This window comes from Diceros bicornis, chromosome 24, assembly GCF_020826845.1.
Source record: "Diceros bicornis minor isolate mBicDic1 chromosome 24, mDicBic1.mat.cur, whole genome shotgun sequence".
NCBI lineage: Eukaryota > Metazoa > Chordata > Mammalia > Perissodactyla > Rhinocerotidae > Diceros > Diceros bicornis.
In genome coordinates, this window is record NC_080763.1 from 36,158,736 (window position 1) to 36,175,553 (window position 16,818).

At 39.2% G+C, this 16,818-nt stretch overlaps 1 protein-coding gene across 3 annotated transcripts in view; it reads left to right on the forward strand.

Moving 5' to 3' along the window:
* TDP1 (tyrosyl-DNA phosphodiesterase 1) overlaps positions 1-16,818 on the forward strand; it is an 86,565-nt gene that overhangs the window by 20,250 nt on the left and 49,497 nt on the right. For all 3 annotated transcript variants that reach the window (XM_058567533.1, XM_058567532.1, XM_058567534.1), the window contains exons 7-13: positions 1,427-1,519; positions 4,953-5,120; positions 5,878-5,956; positions 8,249-8,434; positions 9,331-9,379; positions 11,900-11,966; positions 13,425-13,532. In XM_058567533.1, the coding sequence (XP_058423516.1) occupies positions 1,427-1,519; positions 4,953-5,120; positions 5,878-5,956; positions 8,249-8,434; positions 9,331-9,379; positions 11,900-11,966; positions 13,425-13,532 (750 nt within the window). The remainder of the gene's footprint in view (positions 1-1,426; positions 1,520-4,952; positions 5,121-5,877; positions 5,957-8,248; positions 8,435-9,330; positions 9,380-11,899; positions 11,967-13,424; positions 13,533-16,818) is intronic.

Consider the following 16,818-nt stretch of genomic DNA (forward strand, 5'->3'; position numbering starts at 1 on the left):
GAGTACATTTCATAAATGGAAAGAAGATTGGCCCAACAGCTGTCGTTTCTCCAGCTTTGCATTAATTTACTATTTGCCAGCTTGGATTACATTCTCGTTTAAATTCAGTCCTTATATTCTTTTTCTGCATCTTTTTCTGCTCACCCCATCCCGTCCAAATAGTATTTATGTTGTTGTTTATTGGAGAGAGCTAGTGGTTCCTTTTTTTTCCCCACGTGTGAATTGAGTTACATCAGTAGGTATTAAGTAGCATTTTCACCTCATTAGAAACAATAAGTCAAGGCAGAGTCACTGCCTTGAGGAGTGAATCTCTAGTTGGGGGGAGAGAACTTAGATTCCTGAAATAATTAGAAAACAATCGGGAGGCCAAAAATCATCCAACAGTAGATGACAAAGTAAAACAAGGCATTGAAGGAGTAATGGGAGCGGGACAGTGTTGTACATTTAACAACATGCTTATTGCATCCGCACCGCAACAGTCTGAATAAGAAGGGGTTGATCCTTCACGTTACAAGTGCAGAACCAAGGCTCAGGGACATTGAATGATTTAGGGACATTAAATGACTTACTTAGGGTCATGCGGCTTCTAACTGACCAAGACGGGGGCTTCAAATAGAAGGCTCTTATTTATCCTATTCCCTCTCCTGCTGGAATTAAAATAAGAGAAATAGGTCTGATGACTGGAGGGCTGGGGAAGCCCCATGGGAAAGGGAGGACTCAACGAGGTCTGATTTGAGTGAATGGAGAAGAAAAGGGAAGACTTACCTTAAGCCCAGGTACACACTAGTGACAAGTGTGGTATCTACGGAGTATGAAAAAGATCAGTCTTAGGAAAACGCAGCATCTTTCCAACTTTTTCAAACTGCAACCCACAGTAAGAAATACATGTTACATTTCAGTCTACTACACATGTCCATACTTATGTGCTGAAACAAAAGCTTCGTAAGCCAATACTTAATTTAAATATATGCAATATACTCTTGAGTTTCTAATTTATTCTATTGCAATTTTTTAAAAAAAATGGTATCCACGACACAGCAAGAAATTGTGACCATACTTTGAAAAACACTGGACAAGAAGGTTTCCATTGTCCCTGATAATAAGAGATAATAAGGGGCCAGACTGGAGGGGAGCTGGGGGGGGGGGGGTTCGAAGTGCCGGGACTGGCCATGTGGTCAGGACGGAGCCAAAATTCATTTACCACAAATACTCTGAGCATCTTGGAAGGTGGTTTTCTACCTATCACTTGAGCAGACTTTGACCATGGTAATGTGTACAAGAAAGGAAGATTGTAAATGTTGAAAGTTGGAGTAATACGAGTCTAAAGAATTCCTTTAGCTATTACATTTAGCTATTTGCATTAGAAAAGTATTACATATTTTGAAAGTACTGTTAATGCTTTTTGATCCCTTTTCTGTTTTTAAAGGAAAATGATGCTACTGCTGTACGAAGAAGGCCTCCGGGTGGTCATACACACCTCCAACCTCATCCATGCTGACTGGCACCAGAAGACGCAAGGGTTTGTAGGATTCTGTTCACTTCACGGCAGTGGCTGTGTGTGCTCAGAAAGGTCAAAACCCAGAACATTCGCTTTCTTCTTTTTTTTCCTATTTTTTAAATTGTAAAAAAACTGCACATATGGCAGAGAAGAGAGACATATGCAGAAAAAGTGATAGTATTCTTTTACTACCTCCCCTCAATTCCACTCTCTGGAGGTAACCAGTGTTAACATTTGAGCACATAATCATCCACAACTGTCTCTATTATACATGTAAACATAGATAAATATTTACACACAGTAGTTTTTTCCTAGTTTTTACAAAAATGGGATCATAACACACTCTATGGGCAGGTAGAAGGGAATAGCGTGTACAGAGGATCTGAGGCAGGAAAGAAGATGCAAAATGAAAGGTCTGAACCCGTTATTTTTCCAGTAAGACCCACCAGTTAACTTTCTTGGTCCCCACTTACCCCTGTACCCGCTTGTACACTGAAAACTTCCCCTCACTCCCAATCAGTTTATTGTCCCATAAAGTAAATCTAAACTGATGTCTTTTGAGAGCCTTTAATATGTTCATATGGTTGTGAATCTCCAAGAGAAAAATTGAATATGAAGGCTTTTCACGTTTTCTTTTATTCCTAACCCTTTGTCCTTGGTGCACATATGCTAAATCTAGTTTTAGATCCCTTTTTTTTTTAAGGGAGGTTTAATTTCCCTTTCTTTCATTTAAGCCGTTTTGTACGTCTCTGCCTTCCCTAGAGGAGAGCTGGTTAGCAGCCTCCTGCGTTTGGAGAAACTCACCCTTTCTGGGTTCGAGTATTCTCCACGCTCATCCTCCCCTACTTTACCTTGCCCCATATTGTTGCCCAGACTGGGCTGGAACCCCTAAATTGGGGTGTGTTAGCTCTGACTGAGCCCAAATCACGCCTTAGGTTGAGCTGAAATACAGAGGCTTCCAGCCTCCATCCGCTGGGCCTGCTTCGACCTGCGTGTGCCGTGTGGAACAGTTACCTCTTTTCCTGAAGACGGCCCTTCCAGTTTGAAAGACAGTCTTTTCCCTGAGCCAGACATCTCTAGTTCCCTCTCCTCACTTCCTTTCCCTACTGTAGCAGGTGGCTTTGAGCCCCCATCCCCACTGCCTGGTCGTTTTCCTCGAGACATGTTCTAGTTTTCAAGTGTCCCACTTAAAATATGCTTCACAAAATGCAGTGTAATCCTGACTGGTTCAGGATAGAGGTGACAGGGTCAAGGCGACAGCCACAGGAGTCTTGATCCACTGAGTTTCTGGTTAACTACACCTTTGCTACCCCTGGAGCTTCTAAGCTACGGGGCTGGGTTTTCAGACTCATGGCTCATATGTAGCCCCATCAAAAAAGGAAGTGAGATTAATGTAGCTTGTTCTTAGGGAAGCAATAATTAATGTACCTAAAGGGATTTATCAAGTTGACAGTCAGTCTTATGTAGCTCACAGAAGGCCACCCGTAGCCTCCAGCTCTTTCTAGAGTCTGAAGCTTGAGTTTATAGACAGTCATACTTCCTTAGGCTTGTCTGGGGTGGCTGCTATGGGGCAAGAGATTGTGCGTAAGGGCTTGGCTGTTTATTTTATTTAATTTTTTAAATCAAAGAAAAAAATATATATATATGCTGAGTAGGTAGTAGCCTCACATGGTTCAAAACTCAAAAAGTACCAAGGGTGTGACATCTCTCCAACTTTCCTGTGTCAGCTGCCCTGGTGTAGGGTACTATTATCTCACAGTGAGTCTAGATTCTACTCTCTCTGATACTTCACAGTTTCATGTTGTGGGTTGTAATTTTTAAAAAATGTTTAAAAGCAGTCCTTTTGTGTAATCTTATTTCATAATGGGTCTACCATGGCTCTGATGATTCTTTTCTGCTGTGCAAGTGTTTCAACCATCCTTTTCGGCTGCTTCTTGGTCCACTTGTTAATGTCTCACTTTTAAAATTATTTGGCCTGCGATAATAATTTTCTCATCTTATTTTGTGAAGTGTTAAAAACACCTCACATCTCAGTATCCTGGTTTAGAAAGTCATCATCTGTTGTGTTTCTCATCCAGAACCACTAATCCAGGAGAAGCCCCACTCAGCCTGTGGGCTCCAAGGTGCTATGGGAGGAGAGACCTTATGCATCCATCCAGCCCAGTGTGGTCATTTTGCAGACAAAGAGGCAGAGGCCCAGAGAGGTCGTTGGGCTGGCTCAAAATGACACAGTTAGAAGCAGATCCGGGTCCAGAACGTGGCCTCTAGTTCTTGTGTGAGGGGTCTTTTCAAGGTGGGAAGAGAAGTTGTGACATGCCATCCTGCTAGAAGCATGTACAGAATTCAGACGATGCACAGCCAGGATCCTTGTGGTTCTGGGTGCTTCCTGCCCTGATGGCCTGCATCTCGCCAGTCTCTTTGGAGGGCTGCAAGGTGAAAGAGGAACTGGGCAGTTTCTTTTTTTGGCTTAATGGGCAGAACTGTGGTGGAAGGAGCTGCAGAGGGGGAAAAAGGTAACAGCTAATACCTGCCGAGTGCTTCTTTACGTTGGACACTGTTCATTGTCTCGTGTGCGTCTTTGCAACAACCCTGTGACACGGGGCTGTTAACCCAGTTTTGCAGTTGAAGAAACTGAGCACAATAGGTTTGAAGCCTTACTGTTTTGTGATCTACCATGGAGCAGTTCATAGAAGAATTGAGTTTAGATATGGTTGTTTTCCATTTGTGGGTATAATATAGAAGTTTTGGCAAAGTGCATTGTTTTCCTTTGAGGAAAAAGAGTTAAAGAAATGACAGATGTCTTTAATGTTTTTTTACTGAATTATCTGAAAGTCTGAGATGTTAATGTAATATCATTAAATGTGGTATATCCTCATTCCAGACACCAGAAAAGTCTAGGATATGAAAATATCTCAAACTGCTATAGCATATACATCATGAAAACGAGTTTGTTTATTGAAAATAGATTTGCACATACATGTCTCTTAGTCTGCATAACTCTTATTTTCTATTTGGCTAAAGAGGTATATTGATAGGCAAAAATCTTGCTGGGGTTACTACAGGTGGTGTGGATTTGCTGTAACAATTAGGAGTGGAACTCTTAACTGTTATTGTCAAGTCTTCAAAAGCAATATAGAGGTGTGGGGGTAACGAGGAATAAGGAAGGTGGTGAGTGAATGAGAGGTAGCATGGAGGGATTGAGTTGAGAGTAGTGGGCAGAGGCCAGATCTTACTGGGTCTTAAATTCATGGTGAGTTGTTCAAAAATAATTCAGAATATGATGGAAGCCCTTGGAGTGTTGTGATTGGATTTGTCTCATCTTTCATAAGGATCACTTTACTTAACATGTGGAGAGTGAGAATTCACCTCTTCCTTAGGGTGAGTGCATAGTCAATACAGAGATATCATGGTGATCAGTTGCACTCCTGTTAAAAGTTCTTGTTTTCCATTTCAGAATATGGGTGAGCCCCTTGTACCCACGAATTGTCCATGGAACCCACAGCTCTGGAGAATCAACAACACATTTTAAAGCTGATCTCATCAGCTACTTGATGGCTTATAATGCTCCTCCCCTCAAGGAGTGGATAGATATCATCCAAGAGCATGATCTCTCTGAAACGAAGTATGTGTTGTCTTAGCAATTTGGGGTGTTTATAGTATGTTAATACCTTGATTGCCAAACGAGGTCTGGAATGCAGGGGTCTTGGGAGGAGATTGAGTGATGTTTGGCTATCCTTCATGTCGTGATGAAAGCAGAAGATTCTGTCACTATCTGCATCTCCTGGCTCTCAGCCACTGAAGTGGAGGCCAGTAAATCTTCCCTAGCCTTCCACTGGGGTACTCTTAAAATGAGTAAGTTCTGGGCCGGCCCCGTGGCTTAGCGGTGAAGTGTGCGCGCTCCGCTACTGGTGGCCCGGGTTCGGATCCCAGGCACGCACGGACCCGCCGCTTCTCTGGCCATGCTGAGGCCGCGTCCCACATACGGCAACTAGAAGGACGTGCAACTATGGCGTACAGCTATCTACTGGGGCTTTGGAGAAAAAAAGGACGAGGATTGGCAATAGATGTTAGCTCAGAGCCGGTCTTCCTCAGCAAAAAGAGGAGGATTAGCATGGATGTTAGCTCAGGGCTGATCTTCCTCACAAAAAAAAATAAGTTCTTTGCCTGGTACCTTACACCTTGTAGATGTTCCACCATTAGTTGATGTGCTTAAAAATGAGTTTAAGTATCAGTTACTACTCTGAGGAAACATTCCAAGAAAACGAGTTGGCTGTTAGTACATTTCTATTAGATTATATTAGTTTTCATGTGTTTTGTGATTTTTGAGTCTACAAATCATATCACTATGTTCTATAACTTGGATTTTTGTATCTTTTTAGTGTTTACCTCATTGGATCAACCCCAGGACGCTTTCAAGGAAGTCAAAAAGATAATTGGGGACATTTTAGGCTTAGGAAGGTAACAGAATTTTTACTATTTTAACATTTTTAAAAAATTTAATATATATTGTCCTTTTTCATTTATAATTGTATATTTTGATGACAGTTTCACAATATCTCTAGCACCATTCTGAGTATATAGTAGGCACTTGATAAATTGTCTAATTATAGTTTTCAGTAATTACTTTTTAATGTTTTGTTATGCCTCGTATAGATATAGAGTAGACTGTTCTAAATGGCAAAAGCATATGGACTTTTTGTTTTTATATTTCTTGTAATAAGGTTAATTTAAGACTTCTCATTCATATAAGTATTGTAGCTTTTGATCAGCATATAAAGGATTTATAACATACAAGTTCAACAAAGAACATAAAATACTGTTGAGTAGAGGCTACAACTGAGCTGTAATGTATTTTGTTTACTAAACCAGTGCCCTGAAGAGAATTGTAATTACAAACATGCCATTTGCTGCTGGTATGAAAATGAACAAAGAAAGGTCTAACAAAATAAAACAACAAGTAAGTTAAGGATTACTGTTTTCTTCATCTCTCTTTAGGAGAGAGTTTGTCAACTTAATAAATTCCCTAACGTGGCTTTCTAAAAGCCTTACCTCTTTTTCTGTAAATTATTTATGTTATGTAAGAATTCCCCTTGGTTAATAAAACTCTTTCATTTTAATTTCCTTTTTTGAAATGAAACCACAGCTGAAAGCAGGCAAGATCTCGTAGCCAACATCTTCAAGTCTTGACCTAGAGAGGGAATAGAACAGACTGGCTACGTCACACCTTTGGGAGTAGAGTCCCACACCTGGGCTCAAATCCTGACCTGTTGTTTACAAGTCATATGACCTTGGCTTGCTCCTTAGCCTGCCTCTCTTGTCATCTATAAAATGGGCATCATAATAGTACTTCACTCACAGAATTGTGTAAGGAGTAAATGAAATAGTGAAAGCAAGGCACCTGCTGAGTGGTCCTTAAGCATTAGTGGTTACTTGTTTGTGGCCTGATGGTTTAGACAGGCTAGGTAAGAGCACACGTTGTGTAGGCTCACAGTCTTACTGAAAGTTGAATAGCTTCTTAGAGTTTTCAAACCACTTTTCACACATGGTAGCTCATGGTACATCACAACTGCCTTCCAGAGAAAATGGGGATGATCAGACTTTTGTCTCACTGATGTGTAAATGGAAGCACAGGGACTTGTCCAGGGCCATGTAGCCGTCAGGGGCTGAGCACCAGAATAGAAACTGACTCTTGTCATTGTCAGTTCAGTTCTGTTTCCTACACTGTGCTGCACCCAGGATGGAAGGTGAGAACTATTTGGGCTTTTGGTAAATGTGTTTATAAATATTAATGCCTAAGCTGTGTTAAGGGAAATAATGCATATTAAACTAAACAATACATCAGAATGATGAGCTCCACTAGGGCAGGGACTGTGGCTTATTTTTCTTGCTTTCTCCAGCCTGTAGATAGACACTCAGTGCATGTTTAAGTGGATAAAATTTTGGAATATATTCTGAATTGTTTCTGCAGCTTTGCATTAAGTATCAAACAAAGCAAGAAATGCAGATCAGTCTTCTGCAGTACTGAAGGTAGTCGATATCTATGTGTAAATATATTCTCTTTTATTTTAAGAGCATCAGAGCTACCTGTGTTAAACCCGAGTGTTAAACCTCTTTCAGATGATAGGAGTCAAAATACACAATAGCTTGACCTTCTAGGTATTGTTAGGTATACAGTCATGCATCACTTAATGACGGGAAGATGTTCTGAGAAATGTGTTGTTAGGTGATTTCGTCATTGTGTGCTCATCATGGAGTGTACTTACACAACCTAGATGGTGTAGCCCTCTACTAACCCAGGCTTTATGGTACTAATCTTATGGGACCACCGTTGTATACGCACTGCATCTTTAACCGAAATGTCGTCATATGGCACGTGACTATATTAAGCAATTATGATTTCAAGGAAAAAATCTAACTTCATATGGCAGGTTGGTGGTTTATCTGACATTTCTACTAAAATAGGTCTTTTATTTTTTTATGTTTTTGCTTTTAGTACAAATCAAAGAATTCTAGAAGAGGAATACTTCTCCTGTTCACTTACTCCATTGAAATAAAAATCTTTTTAGTATTTAAAAAACATTTCCCAAAAAAGAAGAGAAATGTCTACATGGGATGAAATTGATCATTAATATTTTCAGCATTTCGTTATTTATTAGGCATTCCAAGGACAGAAAACTGTGTTCTGCGTTTTTGCAGCATTTCTGTTCATATGTTTGAGTGACTGTGACATTCCTTTCTTTTCCTTCACAGCTTCTGAAAGAACATGCCTCCTCCATACCCAAAGCAGAGTCTTGGCCAATAGTAGGACAGTTTTCAAGTATTGGCTCCATGGGCTCTGACGAATCCAAATGGTTGTGTTCTGAGTTTAAAGAGAGCTTGGTGACATTGGGGAAGGAAAGCAAGACCCCAGGGAAGGGTGTTGTTCCCCTTCATTTGGTGAGTGCTCCTCCTCCTTGAGTTGATTATTTTAATTCTCTAGTCCAGGAGAATTGGGGATCAGTCTTCCTTGTAATAGGTGTTTTACTCAGTGGTTTTTGGATGGAAACAGCAGTCCATTATCATCATTTGTAATTGAGTGACCATAGTGTCATCTGGTGCTGGGAGTGCCTCATTTGTTCAGAGCTCCGTTTCAGCCACAGGCTAGCCTGCAATTTTCCATTCCTTCCTTCAGGTGGTTAAGCCAAGGAAAAAATATTTGATAAAGCATTCCCAGCAGAATTATGAGCATTATTAATTATTTAGAGACCTTTGAATTAATAATTAATGTTACATTCAATTCAGTTTTAATTTGGCATTTCAGAGGAAAAAATACTCAAATCAAAATGTAATTTTTTCATCTAATATATATGCTTCCTGAAGTTTAATTACTAGAAGTTCAACTTTTTTCAGTAAGACAGGAACTTTTTAAAATTTCAAGCCCATTTTCTAAGTCTTTAAGTTTTTTTTGTTTTTTGTTTTTTGTTTTTTTTTTGGTCAGGAAGATTAGCCCTGAGCTAACATGCATTGCCAATCCTCGTGTTTTTGCTGAGGAAGATTGGCCCTGGGCTAACATCCGTGCCCATATTCCTCTACTTTATATGTGGGATGCCTGCCACAGCCTGTCTTGATAAGTGGTGTGTAGGTCCATGCCTGGGATCCGAACACATGAACCCCAGGCTGCTGCAGTGGAGCTCATGAACTTAACCACTGTGCCACTGGGCCAGCCCCTAAGTATTTTTAATTGCGATTTTCATTTTCTTAAAAACTAATCATCATTCATTTTAACAAATAGTTTCTTCAACATGGTACATCTCAAGTTTTATTGTCTTTTTTTTTTTCTTATTTATTTTTAGATCTATCCATCTGTGGAAAATGTGAGGACAAGTTTAGAAGGATATCCAGGTAACTGTTGGGGAGACTGTCTCAATTGTATTTTTTGTGTATATTTCATAAATGCCCTGGTAAACTTTTTAAAACAAGCAATAAGAATACCTTCCTCCTGGAAATGAGTACTGGTTAGAAATTTGGAGATGATTTTCTCTTAAGTGGATAAGGATCATGAAAATAAGTAATATTGAGCACTGCTGTGTTCCAGAGATGACACCACGGGGGCAGTGGGGGTCTATTCTTTAATCCTCACAATAACCCTCTGAGGGAGTGATATTCTCCTCATTTCTACCAATAAGGCCGTTCTCACCTCTGCCACCAACAGATTGGCTGTCCAGACAAGATGTCAAATAAAACCAGCTTCCCCTACTACTCCATGCCTTTTCCAGCAATTATAACATGACTTTCTCTGATCTCTCTCTCTCTCTCCACATCCTCCCTGCCTGTGTCTGTGGTACTGGGTGGCTCTTCCAAGTTTGAATCCCAGATACGATATATTTAAGAACTTATGCTTAATATTGACCTGAAACCTTTAGTATGACCTAGTTGATGTATCTGTTCTCTCAAGGGCTTCATCTGTAAATGCCTAGGATTATTTTGTAGACATCTTCCAACCTTGTCCTCTGTTTCCCCATGCTAGTGCTGGACACTAACTTTTTATTTGGAATTTGACATCCTCCCAGATAGTGCATTCAGGAGGTAATATCCAAAAACCCAAACAGTGTATGCCTCTGGAAAAAAGGAAGTCTGATTGATATTTGCTTATGGCTGGAAGCAGAATGCTCTGAATTAGACTAATTTAGCCCATTTATTTTTGTCCAACTAGATGCGACCCTGCCAGAAAAACCTCAGTAGAGTTTGGAGTGTATTAGCCCATTTGTTGCTTTTTAATGGCAGAGCTAAAATTATTTCATTGAGACTCAGGAACATGGTGATTTTTTTATTTTCTTTCTGTACTTCTAATAGACCAGATCCATTCGAAGCATACTTTTTAATGCAGAAGAACATGATATTTTCAATAAAGCTATTTTATAACTGGTCCTGAAATCCTGAATATGTTTTTGAGTTATTTGCAGTAGGAGATACAATACACCTTCCTTGATAAGTCAGAGAAATGTAAAGCCCTCTTTGGATATAGATTTCTATGGAGAAGTTCCACCCTGTGTTTGGGAAGTGACTGATGAATCTACAGTGGAACTTTCCTCCTTTCAAAGATGAACAGAAATTGGCTTTTAATTGTGTTTCCACTTGGAAATGTATCTTGATTCTTTGCAGGAATGTGGATTTTAGAATTCCTTTTTTAAAACTTAACTGTTTACTGAATATTTTAATTTATTTTATTTTAGTGATCGTTCTGTTCTATTTGTGAGAATCTGTTTAGCTAGTACGAATTCTTTTGGGAAGTGGCAGAGCGTAAAAGGCGAGAGAGGCAGGCGAACTGAATTCTCATCCTAGTCTGCCTCCCCAAGTGTCCTGGTCTTGGGCAAAAACAGAGGTGTTGCTCCAGACCTCATCTTGCAAAATGTGGCTAAGCATGTCTCACCTGCGTAAGGATGGCAGGATAGGCCCAGATTCTTTCTGTGGTTTCTCTGACGCTTCAAATCTGTGCTGTTACCAGTGAATTTCCATCAGGTGTTTTCACATAAGCATCTTTGCCACAAGCAGTTTTTGCTGCAGTTTTACCACAGCATTTTCTGTGCACAACTAATTGGCTGTAAAGGCAATTTTGCCATAAAAGATAAAATAACTGATTGATTGACAGTTTTGGTTTCATTTGGTTACAAATAGTTTTCATTTGGTTCACATGGTTTTCCTTTGGTTACAAATATGCATCCTAGTATTTGTGTGAAATGGGTACCTCTCTTAATGAAGGAAGACGTTTTAGCAAAAAAAAAGTACCATGCTGAATGAGACGAATCAACAAGCAAAAAAAAAATGTACAATACTATGAACGAAAGACTTGGAAGACAAAGTGCTTAGGTAACAATCCACAAAATAACATCAGTTCTTTGCACGGTATTGCCGTGAATCTACACACATTTAAATATGCAAATATTTTATACATTCATTTTCTGCATTCAAGTCTTTAATTTTGGTATTCATTTTTTATGTTTTATTATGAAAACCATGTAACCAGATGAAACCAAAACTGTCAATCAACCAGTTATTTTATCTTTTACATTAAAATTGCCTTATGGCAATTAGTTGTGTGGCACAAATGTTTGTGGCTAAACTACTTGCTGCAACTGTTAAATACCACCCCCAAGTGATTAAATAATACCTTTTTCTTTTCAGATAGTAAACATTTACTATTTAATACACACCCCTAAGAAAGGAAACTGCAGTGAGAGAACATACCTAGTACAGGTATAGACATTTTCTTTCAAAGAACTATTCCGTAAGATGAGTTAGTGGAAGTGGTTTTGTTTTTTTACTTTTACCTTCTCACTATTTACTATAGATTTTCTTCTTAATGAAGGATCCTCAAATTATATTCCGTAATTTTAATTTATTTTATTTTTCTTCTTTTAAAAGCTGGGGGCTCTCTTCCCTATGGCATCCAGACAGCAGAAAAACAGAATTGGCTCCATTCCTATTTTCAGTAAGTAATTGGTTTAGAATGCTACTGTTGCTTCCTTCTTTAGGAATATGAATATTATTTATGTCAGTCTAATTTTTTTAAAAGAGAGCCTTACATAATATAGCTATAATTTCCCATCTACATATGTTAGTGATAGAAATAATTTAAAACAAGGTTTTGAACATTTTTTTGGAATAGGTTTTTAATACCAAAGAGTAAAATTTCTCTCTGTGCGGTTTCTATTTATATATTGGCATGCAAAGAACAAGGTAAATAAAATAACATGTTGGGTAGTTTAGAATTTACATAAGTAGCATTTTAGTTCATATTTCCAATATATAAAATATAATCATTCTGTCTACAAATGCATACACTGTGTGACTGCATGCCTGCTCAGGGTAGAATCCACAGGATACGGGGTAGAATTTGGCTTGTTGTACGAGTTCAGTAAATGGTTGAATGGACAGTGAAAGGAGCGTCCTCTGTCGTCCTCTAGCCTCAGAAGTTGCACATCCTGCATGTTGTAGGCCGATCCCAGTTTCATACTTGCTTCAACAGCATTTGTTATGCTGGACAGCCAGAAGGGAAGGCAGATTACATTTCACTAGCTTTCGGTCTAATTCAGTATGTCATCCTGGAGCCTTTCTTTCATGCTTTTTTGGGGAGGTTGTTCCTTACAGGGGACATTTCTTGATATTGATTTCCTTGCAATATTGCTTTGTGTAAGTGACTTGAATAATCTAATGTTGGACCTACCTAATCCCGATTCTATTTGCAGACCATCTGTTCTCTTGAGAGACTATCCTCTTACATTCATAAGTAAGGATTGTTGCCTCATGATATAGATCATTTATTCCCATGGAGCCTTAGTCCTACGGTGTTGGAAACGTAGAAACCAAACTCAGATATGTGAATATCAGCCTTTGACTAAAGTATTTCTGAATTATCCTCCTGCTTTTCAGCATTCCATTTTGATATTCATACTGTTTGTGTTTTTCCCATTTTGTATTTTGTTTCATTCAACAAGCTTTTACTGAGTCTCTCCTCAGTAGTGCACTAAGGGAGCATGATTCCTGCTTTGAAGGAGCTCACAGTCCAACTGGGAGACAAGATGTGCATACGTGCAGTTAAAAGCACAACAAATAATAGATGTGTGTGTGTGTGTGTGTGTGTGTGTGTGTGTGTACGTATATATGTGTGTATGTATTCATGGCAAAAAAGACAAGAAGGCTGTATGCCAAAAGTGCTTTTTGTGAGTGGTGGAAACTTGTTTTCTACATACCTATATTCTAAAATGAACATGTGTCATTCCGTTATCTGACCAGAATTTCATAAGATGTCGCAGGACATGTCACAGAGAACTGTGTACCCACTGTTTTTAAGATTAAAGGATTTTTGCTTTTCATGCAGTTTCCTAATATTAGAATTACGGCCAATTTGTTTTTTCTAAGTAGTGATTTGTGTCTTTCCTATCACTAGCAAATGGTCAGCTGAGACATCTGGCCGCAGCAACGCCATGCCACATATTAAGACGTATATGAGGCCCTCTCCAGACTTCAGTCAAATTGCTTGGTTCCTTGTCACAAGGTAAGAAGTCTTTATATTCCTGATGGAAGGAATTTTTTAAATGTGTTTATAAATCTTGCTCTGAATACTGAATGGGTTTCCAACAAGTGAATTTGTGATTTTGTGAATTTTCATTAGTTTTCAGTGTGTGTGTGTCTTATATAAGCCTTATTTAAAGGAGGCTCGTGACTAATCTTCTGGTAGACCATGTAATCTCTGCCTGATTTTACTTATAAGTCTAAATGTTTATAAGGTTTGCATGAAGTTTGTGTTTACTTCTATTTTGTAATTCTTCAATAATAGGGATCAGGCAAATTGACATTTGGGGTAAATAGAGAAGAAGAATGAAATGGTGAAAATAATATTTGTTCCTACATTATTTTCTCCTTTGATAATTGAAACTTGAACAATCAAATCTCTTATGTGTCCTTTTTTTAAACTTCTTTATTAAGATATAATTAACATATAATATTTACTATAAAATTCACTGATTTAAAGCCTACAGTTGAATGATTTCATTTATATCCAGAGTTATGCAGCCATCACCATAATCTAATTTTAGAATATTTTTATCACCCCATAAGAAACTCCTTACCTGTTAGTATTTTTGAGTCAACTTTTATAACAAGGTAGATTGCTATGCCCTTTCAAAAATCTAACTGGACTAGAAGTTTAGTTCCTAACTTCTAGTCTGAACAAAGACCATTAGGCATCTCTTCAGTTGATGTCAGTAGTAACTAAGGTATCACAGAGTAGAATCATTTCTTTAAGAGAGGAACAGCCCTCACAAACAAACTTGTAAATAAAAGAGCCACTTAGAAACAAAACCAAGTACTTCCCTAATTTATGGAAATTGATGGCTGAACTTTTCACCCCGGTTCTGGATAAGGAGCAGTGACCTGAACACTGTTAGTGGTATAGATCTGATCCAAGAGACGGTTTCCTGAAGATTTTTGAGGCACCATAGCATAACGGAAAAACATAATTTTGAGTGCTAAAGATAAAGATTCAAGACGCTATTCCATCATTTACTAGCTCTGTGAATTTGGGAAATTTGTTTAAGCTGAGTCTGTTTCCTGTTCTGTAAAATGGGAAAAGTGATGGCTGCCTTTTGGGGTTGTTGTGAGAGTTAAACAAGATGCTAGAGCTGAGGGCCTGGGACTTAACAGGCCCCAGGACATGAGAGCTGTGATTACACTTGTTCAGGCTTCACCTTCAAGACTGTGAAGGATGGCCAGGGGAATTAGTGCACTTTTCTTTGCTGTACATCATTAAAAGAGAAACTTTTGCTTCTGAAGAGGTAGGTTTTCTGGTTGTGAGGACCTGAACTATAGATTCCCTAGGTAGAAAAGTCATTGCCTGACACGGATACGCAGTGCCAGGGAGAACAGAGATCTGGAAGGCATATGGCCCCTCTTTGGGCAAGGAGTTCAAGGCCCAGCTGCCTTGGTGACTCTGAGACTATAGGAGATCCCTCCCCCCAGTTTTATTTTAAATAAGAACACACGTGAGAAAGCTAAATTATTGCATCTATTCCTGAATTAAAATGATGAGAAATTAAGTTATCGTGCTACCTAGCCTTCTACAAAGTAAACCAACCAGAACATGAATTTGAGTATAATATGGATCCTTGAACTCTCTCCGAAGGGACCTGGATATTCAGAGAGACCACATTTCAGTGTCAGCTCACCTGTTTGTTCAGTAACTGTCTTTTAAACCAAGTTGCAAGTAGAAAAATTTGGTTTTTAGTACTGATTCTGCCACATCCTGATCCTGTGTGTGACCTTCACTTCCTGTATACTCTGATGATGAGTTGATAGGACTAGATGGAATAATCTGCCTGCTTCCAATTCTAAAATGCTACTGTTGGAAACATTGCTGAGTAGTAGGCCATCCCAAGGGCTACTTTTTCACAAGACTTTGTTATTTTATTTTGCGTTGAGTACCTAAAATGCTGTGACGTTTTCCTTAATCAAGTATGACAGAATTCTCTAATAGTTTGGGTCATAGAACTCTACCCATTATACTTAGATAATTATAATAGTCAAGGCTCTTACTGAAATCGTGCCACTTTGCATGAATGTTGAATTGAATTTGAAGGCTATACTCCAATTTTGGTTAAAATCCTCTTAACTTAGCCACCTGATTTTTCTCAAAATGTGGTAAGAGTAATGTAGAGCAACATCTTAATTATTGGGTAAAAGTGGTCTTGTCCAGCATCATCATTTTTTCCTACTGGGAAAACTGGTGCCCAGAGAAATTAGGTGTCCAAGAGCATACAACTCAGCTTTTGTCCATTCAGAGAGAGTGATTGGAAGTGATTTTTCTTTTTTCCTTCTGCCATTGGGTAGACTTTTCCTCCAAGATGTAAATGGATATCTAAGTGTTTCATGTACCAGTTCTCACTGTGGGTGTTTGAGGTTTGCTAGAGATGGAAATCCTGGTGTTGGGGATCCTTGGATAAAGGAGAGGGAAGGCTGTTTGAAAGGCTGGCCCGTGAGATGAAAGTGGAAAGGTTGGGTCCTGAGAAAGCAGGGACAGTTCCTCTTACACTTCTGTATTAGTCAGTGTTCTCCAGAGAAACAGAACCTATAGATGAGATACACACACACACACACACACACACAGATTTATTTTTATTTTAAGGGATTGACTCATGACTATGGCAGCTTGAAAGTTGAAAATCCATAGAGCAAGCCCACAGCCTGGAGATGTAGATGTTGCAGTCTTGAGTCTCTTTCTGTTTCATTGGAAAAGTTGAATTTACTGTCTGTTTGGGGACTGTTGTTTCCTCAAAGTGGAGCATGATCATGTGCCGCATAAAGACATTTCAGTCAACAACGGACCACATATACGACAGTGGTCCCATAAGATTATAATAGAGTTGAAAAATTCCTATCACCTAGTGATGTTGAAGCCGTTGTAACGTTGTAGTGCAGCACACTACTCACATGTTTATGGTGATGCTGGTGTATACAAACCTACTGCGCTGGGGCCGGTCCCGTGGCTTAGCGGTTAAGTGTGGGCGCTCCACTATTGGCGGCCCGGGTTCGGATCCCGGGCACGCACTGACGCACCATTTCTCCGGCCATGCTGAGGCAGTGTCCCACATACAGCAACTAGAAGGATGTGCAACTGTGACATACAACTATCTACTGGGGCTTTGGGGAGAAAAAGAAGGATTGGCAATAGATGTTAGCTCAGAGCTGGTCTTCCTCAGCAAAAAAAAAAGAGAAGGATTGGCATGGATGTTAGCTCAGGGCTGATCTTCCTTACAAAAAAAAAAAACCTACTGTGCTGACAGTTG